The 18489-nt window shown below is 49.6% G+C and overlaps 1 protein-coding gene across 2 annotated transcripts in view; it reads right to left on the minus strand.

Moving 5' to 3' along the window:
- Positions 1-4420: 4420 nt before the first annotated feature.
- Positions 4421-18489, minus strand: part of ARB2A (ARB2 cotranscriptional regulator A) — a 267179-nt gene continuing 253110 nt past the window's right edge. For both annotated transcript variants that reach the window (XM_059833865.1, XM_059833863.1), the window contains one exon: positions 4421-5283. In XM_059833865.1, coding sequence (XP_059689848.1) covers positions 5141-5283 — 143 coding nt within the window. In that variant the 3' untranslated portion in view covers positions 4421-5140. The remainder of the gene's footprint in view (positions 5284-18489) is intronic.

Here is an 18489-nt window from a genome sequence, read left to right on the forward strand (position 1 = left end):
AACCCACGCAGTGCCGTGGGGCTGCCGCGGTCCTTCAAGGCGCGGCTCTCCCCGCCACGGGGTCGGGAGATCGTTGCTGTCCATCTTACTTGAAATAAGCCCCTTTTAAAAAAGTTTCTCCTTCCCAAGGGCTTTAGAGGGACCCAAGCGCAGAGGCTGCAAACCGTGGGGACCTCCCACGGCTCGGAGACCGGAGAAACCTTGGGGTTTATCGGAGATCTGAAAGCGGGGTGGCGTGTCACCCGCGATTTGCAGCTCACCTGCACGCCTGAGAGGTCCTCCCGAAGTCTGCCTGAATATTTTATTTTATTTTATTTTATTTTATTTTATTTTATTTTATTTTATTTTATTTTATCATTTCATTTCATTTCATTTCATTTCATTTCATTTCATTTCATTTCATTTTTTAAATTTTAAAATTATTTTATTTTATTTTTTAAAAATTATTTTACATCGACTCAAAGTAAGAACTAAACACTTCCAGCAGTCCGGGTAAGGATGGAGGAGGAGGAGGAGAAGGAGGAGGAGGAGGAGGAGGGGGGGAATCTTCACCGCCGGTCAGTTCTCATCACCAGATCCCTTCCTCCTGATAACAAGGCGTTTTGCTGGAGAGGGAAACTTGGAGTGTGTGTGTCATATCTGGAGCGTGCGGTTATTGTGCAACTGATGGGCCAGAACAAATTCTGCAGCTCGGGAAATGGTTTTCTTCGTATTTATGCCCAATATCTACATCTTTGTACGGGGGCCCGGGGAGGGCGGGGAGCGGCCAGCAGAAAAGAAGAAAACTGCTCTGAACGGGTGAAATTAAACCCACTGGTCACTGCGGGCTTGACGGGAGAGAGGGCGATTGTCTGCATTTTTCACATTTGGCCACTTTTTGGCTCGTTCCCCCCCCCCCCCCCCCTTTTTTTTTTTCCTCCCACTGTTTAAATGACAGTACTCAGGACGGCGAAATTTAGAGATGCAGGAAAGCTGCTTGCCTGCATCCACTTTGAAGTAATAAAGCTAGTGGGTCTGAAATCCAGATCTGCGAGCTAATCTCTAGTTTTGCCTTCAAACGGAATTCAGTTACAAAGAGCCTGGAAAGATTTTGCACCTATTCAAGAGGCACAAAATCTTTAATTTTCTGAGGAGCAAAAACTCCCCAAGAAACTTCATATAGCTCCTTAGGTTTTGCTTAGCATACGTGATAAAACATTGATTGTCGCAGTTTGGTGACCCATGAAATTTGGGGGTTAGTTTTCTCTTCAGACCAGAGCATATAATTATGCAAATAAAGAGCTGTCACTGATCTAGTGAAATACTCACAAACACATGCAATCCAAAATGGAACAGAAAAGTGAAAATTTGTGGTATTATGACGGCACAATGACAAATGACATCTCCTTCCAACTTCCTCGAGGAGTACATTTTTCGCACTTTGTCACGTACGTCAAGATAATGTGGGCACGCACCGAGACACACGCGAGATCCAGATGCCCACGCGTGGGTGCGCAGGCACGCACGCACCCCTCCGCTCCGTGAGACGAAGCTCTACCCGGGTGTGCGGTGGATGTACACGTTCTTGGCAGGTTATTTTTGGTTTGGCCGACTCGAGAGCGGTGCAATATGTGGCTCCACGCAGTTTCATAGATGTGACACTTTTCATTTCTACTTCTGAATGGAATTCCCAGAGGAGGGGGAAAAAAGAAACCAAACCCCAAACCCCAGAATTAGTGATGTTTCTCGGGGACAGGGGAAAAACGCGCGTTCCCATGGAAAGCATCATCATCTTTTGATGGATTCTGGTAGAATCACACCGCAGTGACGGCAACCAGCGCGTAGCCATGTGTGCACAATGCAGATGAGGGATTTATTTCCTCCCCCCCCTCCCCCCCCCCCTTTTTCCCCACCCCTGCTGTGTTCAGGGGTCCGCTGGCTCTTTCCCTCGGGGAACATCTTTTTTTCCTGCTCCCCACTTCTTGGTGAGGAAACGCTTACTGTCGTTGGCCCATCGCTCCACGCGTGGCATTTGGGCTCGCACTACGCTGCGCAAACCTTTTTGGCAGGTGGGTCGTGGGGAGGAATTGGGGGATTCTCCTGTAGAACCTATGCCAGGGTCAGTTTTGTTGAGTTTTGGGGTTTTTTTTTAAATTTTAATTTTTTTTTGCTTTTCTTGTTTTTAATGTCACTTTCGGACTCCCAGCCCCAAAGTCACCCATGGCGCAGGCTGTTGCGTGACGTCAGATTCTGTCAGGGAGTTTCCCCGTGATGAAATCGGGAGGAGGCTGACGTCAGACCTCTGGTCGCTGACGACATCCCGGCGTGCGCCACCAGCGCCGTCCCACGTTAAAAACGTCGATCCGAAGGAATCAATGATGAAATCAGCGTCGTGCCCCCCCCGCCGTGTGCTGCAGGGACACCCTTGTCACCTTCCCACGCCACACGGACGTACACGCCGGGATGCTCCCATGCCTCCCTCTCCTCCAGCTCCCCCGGGGCTGCGGTCCCCCCTTTCCCGCGGCCCGCGCAGCCTCCGCGGAGATGTCGGCCCCCCCCCCCCCCCCAAAAAAAAAGGTCCTTCTCCGCGAGGAACCGGTCAACCCCCCCTCTCCCGGGGTGTGCTTCTATATTCTTCAGTGTTTAGGGACCGCGGGGCGCGCTGCCCTGCGCGGCTTCCCGCGGAAGGGGTGTGGGGGGGTGAGACGCCCACGCTCGCTCGGGAAGGGGGGGCCCAGCTCTGCGCCGTGGGGTTGGACACGCGGCCCACGCCGCGGCACGGAGGAGCCTCGCCCCATCCACACCCCGCCCCCCCCAGCACCCCTGCGTGGGGGGCACGGTCCTGGGGGGGGGGAGCTCACACCTTCTCCCCCCCCCCCCCCCCAAACCCGTGCGGGGTCTTCTTTGCAAACACGCCCCGCGTGTTTTCCCAGGCGGGGGGAGCTGCCCCCCGCGCAGCCCCACGCTGCCCACCGCGGACCCCGCGGAGCTCTGCGCGGGGACACAAAGCGCGCAGGGAGGAGAGGAAAGAGCATCTTTATTTTTGTTTTTGTTCCGTGCGAGCGGACAAGTGGCGAGGACCGCCCCCCCCCCCCGTGATTTACAGCCCCCTACAGAAGCGGTAGGGCCAGCCGGGCCAGGGCACGGTGGAGGAAAAAACCGTAAAAAAAGGGCAAACGTAACAGTAGAGATTTTTGTACACTTCGTTTCTTACCGACACGTAAGAAAACAGACCCGTCCCTGTGACTTTGGGCACCCCGCAGACCCCCATCTCGCCTCCCCGGCGAGGGAGAGCGGCGGGGGGGGGTGGGAAACCTCCCCCCCGGCCCCCCCGCCTGTGGGAAGAAGCACAAAACAACAAAACAGGCGATGCAAACGCCCTCCACCCCCCCTAAACACACGGGGACGGGGCGTTGGGGGGGACACAGGCCCGGGGGGGGGCTGCAGACCCCCGCGGTGCTGGGGGGGGGTCAGGCCGGCCGCTGAGAGCATCCTCCTCCGACGGGGAAAGAAGGCGGTGAGCGGGGGGAGGGGGGGGGGGGCGAAGCGGCTGCAGACGGTTTCCCCCCAGCAACAGGTTCCCCTCCGGGAAGAAAAACCGCCGGGCGCGGATTTTGCGCTGCTCTCCGCGTAGGGGCGGCCTGACATCCTCCTGCTCTGTGTCCCCCCCCCCCGCCCGGGGCTGGCGGGGGGGGTGCCTGGAATGGGGAGAGCGAGGTGGCTGGGGCCGGGGGGGGGGAAGGGAAACCCTGCTGCCGGTACGAGCAGGCAGGGATGCGAGCGCTCCGCAGGTGCGGAGACCCCCCCCCCCAAGGATTTCGGCCCAAATCCGGCCGGTTTTCCCCTTGCACCCCCCGCCACGGGCACTGCTGCCTTTGCTCCGCGGCGGAGGGGGGTACCCCCACTTCGGCATCACCTCGTTTTAACGCTCCCCCCCACCATTCCCGTCCCTCAAGCTGTGGGATAGGAAACATTACATGGGGGGGGTGGGATGGGGGTCCCAAACCCGTGTGTTTGCGTGTTGCCTCCTCGGCACGAACAGCATCAGAAGGCAAGGCGGGCACAGCCACTGAATCAAAGATCACTTTAATTTAGCATCATCAACACTAAAGGAGCTTAATTAGCACGCTCGCTCGCCGGGCACGCTATCAGGCACATCTTGTCGCTTATCAGACATTTTATCGGAGAAAAGCTGCCGACAGCGACGGCGGTGGCTACAGCCACATCCCCCACCAAGACCCACGGGTGGGACAGGGTCCCCACGCGGGGCAGCCCCACCGGCTGCCCCCCTGCCCCAGCGCCTGGGGAAGCGGGGACGACCCGTGAGCGTAGGGAAAAAAGGAATAACCACGGGATGGCAAGTCATTACAAACCCGGCATATGAAAAGGGAAGCATCTTTGCGTTTAAAAATAAACAGGAAAATGTGCAATGTGTCTCTCTTTTTTTTTTTTTTTTCCCTGTCATATTTCACAGTGTGATCCAGCCAGTTAATGAATAGGCATTTTTTTTTTAAGTGGAGCTTTCAAAAGGAAGAGCTGATCTACAGATAATACCATTGATCTGGCTGGAGGAGAAAATCTCTACAACAAAGGGGCTTTCCAACAAATCTGGACCAAACTTCTTGGACCCTCCTACCAGCAGAAAATGAAAGAGTCAAGAGTTGATCCCACTTGGTCCCAGAGAAAGAGAAGGCTACTGGCTACAAAATCACAGGCTGGTTAGCAATTCTGAGTTAGAGCCGTCTTTTAAAAAAGAGTAATTCCTGTTTCATTGTGTCTCAAAATAGAAGGAAGCAGCAAAAAATCCTGCGGGCAATGAGACCACGACGAAGCTGTTAAATTTTGGCATCAGCTTGGTGCAGGGCTATGTCAGGGCAATTAGAGCTGCACTGTGCAGTACCACTGTCAGCCTTAATCTGCGCGCTGATGGGCAGCACGAAATCCAAGTTACAGCCCACAGGAAGCACAACCAGTGAACCCATATTGCTTTGACAGTTGCACTCATCTAGAAATAATGCAAAACGCTATTTAGATGTATACATCACGACCCTGTGCTCTAGGAAGAAAACAATCTAATGAGGGGCTGGGAGACGGCTTGCAGAAAACAGGCAGCGAAGAGGTTGGTGGCGGTGTTGGTTTGGGTTTTTTTCCTCCCCTCCTTTTACAATTCTTCGTATTTTATCCTGTTGGAGCGCCGGGTTGGGGTTGGTTTCACTGAGCTGTTCTTTGCCTCCACCGCCTCGCTGAAGAACTTGAAAATAGATGGAAAACTCTTCCAGGAAGTTAGTTCATGGCGCTCTGTACCTGCAAAATACGAAGGGGACAGTTTGTCGGGGGGTTGTTTTGCCACTGCCAGCCCTGCTCGCACCCTGTTAAGGCAGGCGTCGTTAAGGCACCTCCCCTGTTCCACCTAACTTGGAAAAAGAAGCGTCTACTTTTCAGGGCTGGTGTGCTTTGTACCAATTCTTTTTACACTGCTTTTAGCCCGGCACGTGCATTTTTATCCGAAAGAGAACACCTGACCTGAAGGACAGCCGATGCGTCACGAAGGCGTCCTTCGTGCACCCTTTCCCAACAAGCCCACCGATGACATTGAGGCGGTCAAGTGGACCTCTCCTGCTTACCTCTTCCCTCTGCATACAGATTCACCTCTACCTCTTTCTTTCGGTGGGCGCTTCTATTGTTTTACAAGTGTCTCCTTCAACGTATTCGCTGTATTTAAACAAAAAACCCCCCACGACAACCCCCAAAACAAAACGAAGACGATGGAGATCAGGAGCCAAGGGCTGTGAAAGAGTTGGGACCTCTTCCTGGGTAACCCAATTATGCGGAGATGCTGCCTGGAAGTCTCTGGATCCTGGGCCTCTGTTTGATACTTTAACATTGTTAATGATAATTCTTTAGTCTGTAATAGTAGGTCATTGCTATGGTTACTCTACAATGGTGCAACACTTCGCTTTCCCCTTCAGCTATTCGCTGAGAGCCGGTAACCACATTTGTTGCCTAGCAACAGTTTTGTGACAGTATCACAATCTGGGGGTGACAACAATGAAGGACACGGTGGCCGTGGCCTGCCCGGCGGAGAGGGATGCCGCGCGGGGTGGACGACGGTCCCCGGGGGACGTGGGGCGGCCGATGGTCCCCTGGGGATGGGGGGTGGCCGCCCTGGAGGGATGCTCTGGCACAGCGCCGCCTGCACGCCCATCTTGACGTCCCCACCGGGACCCTCACCCCCGTCTACCCATCCTTGGTGCGTCCTTGGTGGGTCCACGGACGCCGTCCCCTCCAGAAAGTCTTTGACGGAGGCGCTCCCCGTCATGTCTCCCTCCCCCGCTCCCTCACCGGCAGCCATCAGACAAGCTCCTCCGAAAAAGCCCTCCACAGAAAGACACCACTTCCCACACAAAGAGACGTTTTTGTACAAAGAGGATCCACGTCACGCCACACACAGATTTCCCCCCGCCCCTCCGCGTTTGTTGTATGGAGACGATTCATGACATCTTACACAAGAAGTTTCCCAGCGGCGCCGTTCATACAAACACGTTCCACCTCCAAATTCACCCACCCTTCTGCAAACCCTCTTCGCCCGGAGGCAGTCCGTCGTATCTCACAGGTGGCTTTCAAGGCAGACCCATCTACCCCGTTCCCTACAGAGAGCCACCCCGTACCCACAGTCGCCGATGCTCATTCCCCACCTCAGGGTCATCCCGTACGTAAAGGTGTCCTACCACAGCAGAAGGATAAAGCTCCGCTTCCAGCTCAACCCACAGCCTCACAGACCTGTCCCTCAGGTTATGGCATGGTTGGGTACGCTACAATTGCCCACCGCCACCGCATAACGACACCGGTAGAGACGTCATCTACCGAAGTTGGTTTTATGGAGGGACAGGCTGTCCTAGCACACCCCGAGGACACTCCTGCACAGGTAGGTCTCCTCGCGCACCTGTGTCACAGCGTGTGCTAACATCACGTTGAGCCCCAAGAGGCAAAACATCTTCCCATGCGGCTTTCTGGGCCCTGCAAGGACGCTTCCCACACACACACCTCTCTGTCACTACCGCCCGCCTGCATCCGTCTCCTTCTGTCTCGATCGTGTTCATCCTCATCAATATCCACCAGATTAAATTAGACGAAAATACAGGCAGTGAACATTATGTTGTTATTCCCCCCCCTTCCTTTCTTTTTATCAACAACCTTCCCCCTCTGTGAAAGGGCCATCCAGAAACAAAAAATGAGAAAACAATAAGTTTCTGAGGCCTCCCCCGTCCCTTTCTCCGTCCTGCCTTCTCCCATGCACTCTCCCCGTGTCCTCAAGAGAGATCAGGCTGACATTCACTGGTGCTACTGAAACTGATTAACCTACAGCCTTCCTGTAGCAACCCCTCTCAACCCACCCCTCTCAAGAAACAATTCAAGCTTTGAGTCTAGAGGGACTCAATGATTCAGCGGTCTAAAGCAATTTTAACTCTCCCTATTTTCCCTTTCCTAGTAACAATCTTACTGACAGATGAACAATTTCCCTGGTGATAAAATCACTACAATGGCTATTTAGTTTCCAGGATTATGATGATTCTTTGCTTGATTAATATTGCAGTAAGAAAAGCTTGCCAAGTATCTGCCTTGGCCCTTTATAGTCATTTAAAGGTCAAACTTTGTCCTTACGTATTCACATTCAACTGCTACTAAAGGGAGAGCCCTAAAAATTTAACACTGCACAGACTGTCCATTTATGATTTATGTACCAGAGGCTCAGAAAATTAGACAGAAGCAAGAGGACTTACGTCCTAAGGGCGATGACAGATTTGGCCATAAGGTTTTCGCCAGAGGAAAAATCTCGTTGACGACTGCAATCTCAATTGTGTATTTAGTAGTAGACAGATCCAAATTAAATGCACGAGCAGCCATCTATTTTTTGATAGAAAGAATCGTTTGTGAGAGTCGCGTAACAAGAAGCAGCTGTACTGAAGCCAAGGTCCTCTAAGGTGTACATACCCTCGGCGCTCACTAATTTCGACGGCTGTGATGCTAAACTGCGTGATTCAATATACCGCATTAAGCGACGAGTTGTCGTGCAACGTATAGTGACTTCAGACACTAATTCTATGAGAAATCTTAGGAGCATGTTGCAATAAAAAGACATATAAAAACTGTTAAGTGTGGGAGACAGCTAGAACATCCTAAAATATGCTAAGGCCACAGCCGCAGAAGAAAAAAAAATAGCAATCCCCCCTGCTCCCAGCCCCACAAAGAGAAATGAGAGAAATGCCATAAAGGCAGAGCGACCTCCTGGTTGCTAGCACAGAAAGAGGTAGGGAGAACTGGATATATATTTTAACACATACGGAACGTCATGGGGAAGGAGCTCCAAAGAGAAGGTGGATCCAATAACGCGTGAGGTGAAACGAGTAGCGACGGTACAACGGTGAACAAGCTTCAGAACCAACCTACCCACCACCACAAAGAGCTATTGACAATTAGAAATAATGAAGACTTGCCAATACAGTTGTTGATACAAAAATATCAGGTAAGGGAATACTTGCAAAAATTTAATATACAAATCATCAGGTCTGGATGACACGCATCTGAGGGTCTTCAGGGAATCAGTTAATGAACTTGCTGAACTACCGGCAATTATTTCTGAGAATTCATGCACAATCAGGTAGGCACCAGAGGACTGGGGTGGGGGTGGGAAGAAAAACAATGCTAATTTGAGAAAAGGAGGATTAAATGAAACTACCACACGTAAAATTTACCTCTGAATATTAGTAAAGTAAGAGATCAACATTAAAAAAAAAATTGTAAGCGCCTTTAGGGCAACAGGAGCCTTAGAACAGAACAGGCTCAGGTTTGACAAGAACAGATAAAAACCAAACTTGGCCACTTTATTGAATCATGAAAATCGGCGGGTGAGAGATTTATCCATTGCCGTGTCTTCCTGCATAGGTCAATCTGACAACTCAGGGGCGGTGGGAACCTGGGGAATCACTCACAACGGATTATGACCTTCACCGAACTAACGGGCTGCGGTCACCCCTACCTCTTGTTTGCAAATGAGTCGCTTTACTCCACCCGAGGAGACCTCACAATACTTGAGATTTACGGTAATGCAGCTCCCAACCGCGCGACACCGTGCCCGTGCCGGCTCTAGCCGTAAGCAGTACGTCCACCAGCACCCACAGCGCACGCGGCATCTCTGCAGGCTGGGTCCAGACTCAGCATCTCACCTCAAGTCGTCTCACCACCGTTCCTCGCGGGGCCGCAGTCTGGGACTCCGCTCTCTGCAATTACTACCGCGCGCCTGGAACGCCACCACGGTTCACCAGCTTCACCACATTTCGGCTGGAGAAAGGCGTAAGACTGCGTCTATGAGACAACGTACGGTGTCTCAGCCTGAATTGGAAACGGCGCTGGTGCACTTCTTGGGAAGTGGCTAGAGCACTTGAGAAGATAAATAGTAAGTAACGGTACGGGGTTGAAAATATACCTGTGAAGTCCCAGAGGGATTGGTATTAGGGCTCAAGTCTTTTGAGCGTGTTTATTACTGATGGTTATTACTGGTGGTTATTACTGATCTGAAAGAATAATGAGAGCGCTTATTAGTTAATTAGATTAATTAGCAGATGATATATTGAATAGGAGATAAAGCAAACATAAGAAGGGACAGAGAAATAATAATTAAAAAAAGGGCAGCCTAAATGGGCAGGAAAGATAGAGAAGGGGAAAAGCAAAGACTGCAACTGGGATCGGTGTCTGCAGGACCGGCTGTGCAACGCGGCCGGACGAACGATCCCGGTGGCCTTTTGCACGCGCGTGTGCCAGCGCCTGTTCACCGCCTCCCCTTTCCGCTCCCGCTCAGGACAAGCGGCTCTTCACCCAGCGAGGCCAACAAACTCCTCCGTCTGAAACCACAGCGCCCGCGGAGGGAAGGAGCTCTGCGATCCCCATAATTCGCTCTTGCAGAGCGATTGCCGGCCATGCGGGACAAAGGTGCCCTCCTACGGCGCCTGCCCACCGCGCCGGACAAAAGCCTCCTCCCGCGGTGCTCAGAAGATGCGCGGCACAATGGTGGCCCCCCGCCGCGGTTACAAGATGTGTGGGACAAAGGTTTCCCATGCTGCGCAGGAGCCGGGAGAGATCCCCATACGCGCCTCCGGGCTGGAATATTTCTGCCGAGAGAAGTTTCCAGGTTGAAAAGTTTCTCCACAGATGTTAGCCACAGGGCTGACCTCCGGTCTGCTTCTCTACGCGGCGGCTTGGGTCTCTAAATAGGGCGGGCTTCAAATGTCAGCTACACCCGTTATAAAAGGCCCTGAGCCTCATCAAAACTTGATTTGAATGGTTCAAAGGGTGACGTGCAGACTTTTGGGGGGCGTTTGCATGAACAGAAGCACTTTCGAACTTCCTGAACGTGTTTTATCGTTATTTCCGTAAGCCTGAGAAGCCACACAAATAAATGAACAAATAAGCCAACCCCTTCTGACCTGGGAACGTGAGTGCAATATGCCTTTCAGAAAGGGTTTTTCCTCCTGAAAGTTATCATTCAATGAAAATGTCTTTCTTTCTCACGTTATCCACGCACAAACACACACTAAAGTCTTCATATAAGACTTTAATTCTTAGGTATGTAATTCTGTAATTCCGTAACTCTGTACTAGCGTAACGATATGTTCAAATTTGCATTTATGTGTGAGAAAAAGATACTTCCCGCCTCTGCTGCATCCATCTTTCTGGATGCTATTAAATGACTTCTGTATCACACAATTACTTCTGAACAGGAATTCAACTTTTTTTTTTACCTTTGAGTGCATCAGACGTTATCAAGAATGACAGAATTATTTTTAATTCCTAAGGTTTCTCCATTTACGATTCCTGGATCCCATGGATCTCCACAGGAAGAAATTATTGCGTCTGTTGCGACTATTTTGCTCTGCTGATGTAAACCTCCAGGTCTCAAACCTCAAAACAGGAGAAGCTCTCAGAGCTTCATTAGTAAAGCTAAGGAAAAAGGAGATTAAAAAAATATACCTTGCTTAAAATCACTAAATGCTTCTGACAGGGAGGATGAGAGCTTCAGGAAAAATTGGGAAGGAGTCCGTTAGCTCAAGAGCTTTGAGAACAAATGAGCTTAGGAGCTTCTGCGTATGCGCTTCTAGACATCGCAATGGTAAAGAAAGGTTAAAAGCTTAGGCGAAATTAAGAGACAAGCCATACACCGATTAATGAAATGGAAGAAGTGATTTCTGAGGGGACATTAAAAAAACCCGACAAACAAACCCCAAACCTTGGTGTGTTTAGTTTGGCTGAGAAGTAATAGTTTGTGGAGTCATGGGCACGATAATAATCTAAAAGCAACTGTGTAGGGAAATGAATTCTTCGGAGGAGCCAAGAGGGAAGAACCGTCGAAATCCGAAGAAATGAAATGCAGCTTGTAAAGGGGGCTTAGACATACAGTAAGCTGGTTTAGATGCAATATTCATCCAAGGAAAATTGTGGGAACCTTTGTGGCGATGCTAGAGAATAGACTACACATACTAAAGACATGTTATGCTTGGTTATTATCTCCTGTGACACAGACCACTGTTTATTTTTGTTGGACATTTATTACCTCTAATATCTTTAGTGGGATGATGGAAACAGAGCTACAAGCACTCTGCCAACCCCGAACACAGATTACCTCTGAACTCCCACACTTGCAATCAGCTTTTTTCCACCCCTCGTTTACAACACACAAACTACTCACAAGAAGCAAGTGGTTTAAAAAGGTAACAAAATATTTAATAAATTCCTCTTGCCCCGCCAGCGACAGATGCAAAGATTCACGCCAAAGCTCGGTGCAAGCAAGGTTTGTAAAGCAGGAAAGAGACAGGAGGCTAACACAGCTGTCATTTTTCACTACTCTTCATTAAATATTAAGGGCAGTCCCATGAGCACGGGCCATTTGTTTGCTCCTCTGCGTGCTAACCGGCCCAATAAGCAAAAGTTGTAAGGTCGTTCCCTCCTGAGCGCAGGTTGCCAAAAGTCAGGTCATTTTTTGGGTCACCGAGAGTCAAGTTATTTTCTTTTGGGTATATATTAGAAAAGGAAAAAAAAAGAGAGTATCAGACAGCTACAGGGCCTTCCCAGTAAGAACCAGGCATCTGGGACAGAACTGCTATTAATACCAATGCAAATAGTCATAGTCACACAAATTGCACACAACTGCATTAAAAAAAGGAAGGGATCCCAAACAGCTAAAGACGCGGGCTCATTAAACAGCGTGTCAAGAGACAGAGGAGTTACAGGATCTCAGGCTATGGGCTGGTCTGAATTGCTGCTCTGGGGTAAATAGTTCTGAAAAGCAAATGTGTTCTTGACTCCAAAATTTCACAAAAAGTCTTCTCCACAGACGGGCAGGAGAGCGGGCAAATGGGCAAACCCACGTAGATCTGCTCTTATCGGTGCGACGAATGCCATGAGACCGTCTAGCCGTGGGCACAGGCAGGAAAGACCAGGAGCTGGGGCCGGATCCAGACTCCATGCATCCAGCGGGAGGGCTGGGGGGGTGCCACCGTTTGCTTGAACACCTCTCCGAGATGCCACCCCTCCTGGCACTGCTTTTGGAAGGGGAAAGGGAGAGACTTGGCCACCCGTCAAAGGGCAAGGGTGGTGGCAGGCGGGAGCGCTGAGGCTACAACAGCCCAAATTTGCACCGGGACTCCAGCCGTTCCCAGGAAACCACAGGGATGAAGATGGGCAAACGCAGCCTTTGTCCCGGCATCATTCGAGGACTGCCAAGTGAAAGGAAGCCACAATGAAAAACAACGAGCCCCCCAAAACTTGCGCCAAGGTGGTGGTGGGGTTGCCTCCGTGAGAGGCTCATGTGCATATATCCCACTTGCCGGTGCTGCCCCGCACAGCAAGAGGCAGCAAGGAAAAGAGCTAGCCAGTGCGACACTAGATAAGCTCATGTCAGGCTTCCCAGGGATCCAGTTTGAGGGGAGAGGACGCTGACTTTCGGGCCGTGCTGTAGGGAAAACCGCTGAACGCGTGCTCCCGCTGAAATGCCACGCGACGCTCGGGGGATGATCTGCTCCGTCAGCATTACAGCATCCCACCCGTGGCCGGCTGAATCAGACCTGCGGCGTGTTATTGCACGACACTGGCAGGCAGTGATTTCAAACGCAGGCAAGGTCTGCAGGGGAGCAAGCCATTTCCTTGAAGAAGGGGTCCAGTATAGATGTGCTCGGTATTACACAACTATAGATTTTATAACTCACAGTAAAATGGTGTAGCATGCAGAGAGAAGTGGGCAGGGGTTGAAATTATATTTATATCTATATATCTGTGTATCTGTATATGTATCTCTATCTGTATCTCTATCTTTACCCCCATCTCTATATAATCTTTATATCTAAATCTATATTATCTATATCTACACATCTATCTATCTATCTATCTATCTATCTATCTATCTATCTATCTATCTATCTTTCTCTCTCTCTCTCTCTTTACTCATACCTGTAAGTAGACCTTTACCTGTATTTAAAGACAAATACAAAAATTCTTTACCTGTCAAATGCAAGATGGGATATTCGAGTTACCTCTCATGAAGCTGTTTTTGGGGTAAGACCATACCTATGGAAGGTGCAGGATCTCAGGACTGGAAGTTAAGAACAGGCTAGACAACCATCTCTCGGGAATATTATGAGTATAGCTGACCTCGGCCAGGGGAATGTGGACAAATTAGGTAACTCCTTGAGTTTCTTTCTATCCAGCCCTGTCTTTTAATAGTCTGTGAATATATAGGCTTTATTTAGGCAACATGTAAAGTTGATTGTATTCGCGGGGTACATCATACTAGCTCTGAAGCATCTTAATAGCATACGTTAGTGAACTAACTAAATTTTTTAAATGTAGGTGCATTTTTTCCTATCATGAATTAGAAAAAAAATCTTTAAAAATTTGCACCCAAGAGCACAAATAAAGTATTTAGCATTTGAAAACCATCATTTTCTCAACCGGGAGAAAGAAAAAATGTCTTTTAAATAAAGGAAGTTTCCACCTGCTCAAAACCCTGCACTTCCCGAGAGAACATACACCCACGTGGCTTCTTGCGTGACACCGCTGAAAAACAAGTATTTAAGCTTCAAAGCTTCCACAGGTTATTAACCTGAAAAACACTAATCTACATGACAGATCTTAACATGCTACAGCATCACGCAAGCAGTCAGTTACATTTCTTTCTCCCCACCGCTTTCCAAGGGCACGTCTAGCTGAGTTTTCTAAGGGAGAAGTCATTGTTACTGTGCTTTTGCAGACGCGGAGGCTCAGCCGAGACCGGTGGCAGCACCATGAACAGGCCAGGGCTGGAGCTCTGCTCACCGAACAACGCTGCCCATGTTAACAAGCACACAGTGTTTAAAAAACGTATTTAAACACACCTAAAATGTACCGCAGCAATACCTGAGAGTTAATTTAATTTGAAATACTGAAGGGTGGCTTTTCAAACCTGACTTTATTCCAAAATCCTGCAGCTTTTCAGGGTTTATAGGGCAGAGACCTGAAGTGTAGGGCGCGCTGGCAAGTTCTGCTAACTTGGGAAAGCGCTGCCTGTGCAAGTAGTTTCACTGATGACGGCAGGACTGGATGCGGGAAAGGACTGGGCGCTTAGAAAATAGCCACTCTCCGCATTGGTGTTTTATGACTATTTGTTCCTCAACAGCAATTGTGCCATCAAACATCCGGATGGAGAATTAATTATTGGAAATAATTCAGAAAACGCTGATATCAGCTTACTTCAGAGAAGAACATCACAGATTTGTAAAACCCACCAAGCAAATGAAATCATGTAAATCACCGGAGGAACAGCTGTACCAGCAGTGTGAGCATGAACCGACCCAGCTTTGGCACTTCCCAAGAACACAGCAGCCAAGGCAACGCTGTGGAAATGGCAGTGCCTGCACCCAGAGCAGCTAGGAACAGCACAGACGCTTTAAAATCCCACGTTAGATGACGTTAGAGACTTCCCATTTAATAAAGATGGAAAAAGGCCCTTAATCACTAGCAGGATAAGCATAGATTTGCAATTGCAATAAAGCAATTTTAAAGTAAAGCAGCTGAATATAATTTTCTCCCCTTTCACGCCAGGCACGGAGCTTGGAGACCAGTGTGGATGCCGACACAGGCAGTCATGGAAGTAAAGAAGGACTTTCCAGGGACAGGAATGAGCCTGTGTCTAAGGAACAAACTGCAGTGGGAATGCTCATGGGGCATGAAGCACCGCAGCAAACGCCCAGTGTTCTTCTGATTTCAGCAACAATCTGAATCCATACATCGTAAGCCTTTAGTGAATAAATTAACTCCCTTCCGCATAAGGAACATTTCAAAGGGATTTTTTTTTTTTCCCTGAAATTTCTGCTGGGATTATAGTGTCCTGTAGTATCTGTGTAGGCAAAGGATTATAATCAACACAAGCCCAGAGTATCTTCATACGTACAGGAATGGTATTCACTAACCTGCCTGTTCCATTTAATGACTATTGCTTTTAACTGGCCCCAACCTAACGCAACCCAACCCAACCCAACCCAACCCAACCCAGTCAAACCCAACCCAACCCAGTCAAACCCAACCCAACCCAACCCAACCCAACCCAACCCAACCCAACCCAACTCAACCCAACCCCTCCAACATGCCATTGGCACCATCCATCTTCTGCCTGGTCCTCTGGTGCACAGCATCCCTGGAGCAGCCACAGGAAGGGCAGTTCCCCCCTGATTTTTTCTTCAGAGGCTAATTTTGTGAGGGCTAAGAGGAAAAAAACCCAAGAAGCCAGGCGCCGCCTCTGCAATGCTGGCTTTGATCCTGGGGAAAGCCTGAGCAAAACTCATCTGCAGCCGGTCCTCCCCTCCTGACGGCTGCTGCAGTACGGTGTCAAGGGGGTGAGCAAAGGGAGGGCTGAGATGAGGCTGTCCACCCACTTCCCTGCTCCCGCTTCACACCTGCTCCAGGTGCCACCAGCTGCCGAAAAGGACTCACCCCCTTACATCAAGAGAGGTGAAACTTAAGAGCGCACACCCAAGTGATGCTGAAAATCCTGATTCAGCTGCTCACCATCCCCCAAGGTGTCTAAGCTCCACAGACACCTCAGCTCCTGACCTTAAAGCTTACGCCTTATTACAGGATCGCTTCTGTACACACTCAGAAACACCTTGGGCTTTGACAGGGCAAATACTTTCACGGGTCTCAGGCAGATAGAGAGGCCCCCCCCGCCCCATAACACTGAGTAGGTGCTCAAGCCTGAGGGGGAGGAATGCCCGCTTCACTCCTTCCCGAGGCTTCATTTGCCACAAATCTCTTCCCACTCCTTGGCTCTTTTTCTTCCATCTGGGACATCTATTTCTCCAGGACACCTACTTCTCCAGGACATCCACTTTTGAATTCCTCCCCCACAACTTGCCCCTCTTGCAGCTCTTCTTGAACTCTTGCCCACCACCTGGCCCTGATCCTGTTGCACCTCATCCACCCACAGACCCCACCTCTCTCCTGTCCTCATGGCCCACCAATTTCTGCCATTTCCTGACTTTTCTTCAACCCTGTTTCACCAAGACCTCCTCCACCTCACTGCTACTGTGTCCATCCTGTCTCCCCTCACCAACATTAGTTGCTGGCAGTAGCCCATCAAACGCATCTCCCCTCTCCATATTTTATTCCTTCTTAACAGGAAAAGAAAGTCCCAGATCCGGCTTTGGCAGGTATTTAAAAAAGCTGGACACCAGCTGCACCTACCACCCAGGTGTGGTGGCGAGGGCAGAAAAAGAGGACACATCCGTGCAAATGCAGAAGCCCTACCCTGAGTGATAAGAGAAATGAGGAGCTGATCTTCTAGGTGATGGTTTCGTGGGAAATTCAGTACATTTTTAGTGACTAAATGGAAAGGAAACACGCCTGAGTTTGTAAAATGACATGGAAGATGGAGCTAGGCCACCAGAATACAAACACCAAGTAGCAAATGGAGTTAAAAATTCAAGTTTTGGGCGTCACTGACAGAATCTGTGAATTTGACAATTCTGTTAGATAAGTATAAAAAATTTGCCAGAAAAAAATGCAAAAGAATTTGTGAATTTGAGGCGTCAATAACCCTTGTGCACTTGCAGTAAGTCATTTACTATGGGCTAGCCCATACCAGGTACATTTTTCTGATTTGCGTTTCAGCCGCTGCTGTGTATGTATGCACACAAATATGTATTTACACACGCATATAGACACTGTACGCCTAAGAGCTATATGACCCCCTTGCAGGACTTCGCACAGCTGTATCAGTGAGAAAGATGGCAAGAAGACAGCGCTGTTTCACCAGTGAATTTACACCGATATAGTGAGCATTAACCTTCTTTTATTAGCGTGACCTTTGCTGGTCGTTGCTAATGAACATTCTTGAAGAAGGCAGGTGATTGAACCCCGACTGCGGGATTTTATGGACAACGATCATAGTTGTGGGTCAAGTACACCTGTGCTGCAATCATAACGTTAATAACCTCTACAACAACAGCTTTACATGTGGCTGTCTCAGAAGAATGCCGTTTCTGTAACTCACAGCCTTTGGAGACGCTGTTTATAATTTATACCCAATCTGAAGCACAAAGATTTTTCTCTCCTGCAAGTCACGGTAATCAATACAGGTCTGTACCTATTACAGCCCGACGAGGTGAGCTGTGCGGCAAGGATCAGCTGCGCCGGGCAAATGCCGTGGGTCATAAACGTGGCTTTGCAAAAAAGCCTATCTCCAGTGGCCGTTCCCAGCATCTATGCTGGGAGAGCAAATAAAGGGGGAAATAATTCTTTGTAAGGGTGCCATCCCAGCTGCTTAGTGTTGCAAACTAAATTAATTGCATATTTGCTTCAGAACTACTCAGAAACTTGAGTTTTTTTGGCGCGTCGCATGGATTTCAGGCTTCTGCACCCTAATTCATAACACATCAAGACTTAACGCAGGGTACTCTGGAGCTCCCCGTGTCATGGAAACCGGCAATTTAAGACTGAGCACTAATTCACAAAGGCTTTGCAGATGTGAATTACACTAAATTTAACTAAGCTGAATAATATCACACTTCCTCTGACTTAACCTCAGAGATGTCATTAGAGGGAGAATTTGAGATTAATGACCATAAAGCTGCATTTCGCTCCCCGCTTAACTCTCCTCCTTGCTGCCGCAAACAGCAGCTCTGCCTGGAAGCGCTCAACACCTTTCCCTTGTGCACGTGCCTTGCTTCCCACCTCCTCCGAACAACGCCACCAAAAATCAGCCGCGGGTGACGTTTGGGATGCAAGGGTGGCAAGCCAGCCAGGCGGCGATGAGCTCGAGACAGGCATAAGGGGGGGGGACGGTGAAGACTGGCATTGCAGCAGCAAAGCGAGGCGCAGGCAGAGCGTAGGCAGCCGTAAGGCAGGCGAGACGAGAAGACGCGTTGGGATGCGTTGACCTCCGCCAACGCCCCGCCTGACATCCCTGTCTGCGGGAGTCAGACACAGGAG

Source organism: Gavia stellata, chromosome Z (assembly GCF_030936135.1).
Source record: "Gavia stellata isolate bGavSte3 chromosome Z, bGavSte3.hap2, whole genome shotgun sequence".
Classification (NCBI taxonomy): Eukaryota; Metazoa; Chordata; class Aves; order Gaviiformes; family Gaviidae; genus Gavia; species Gavia stellata.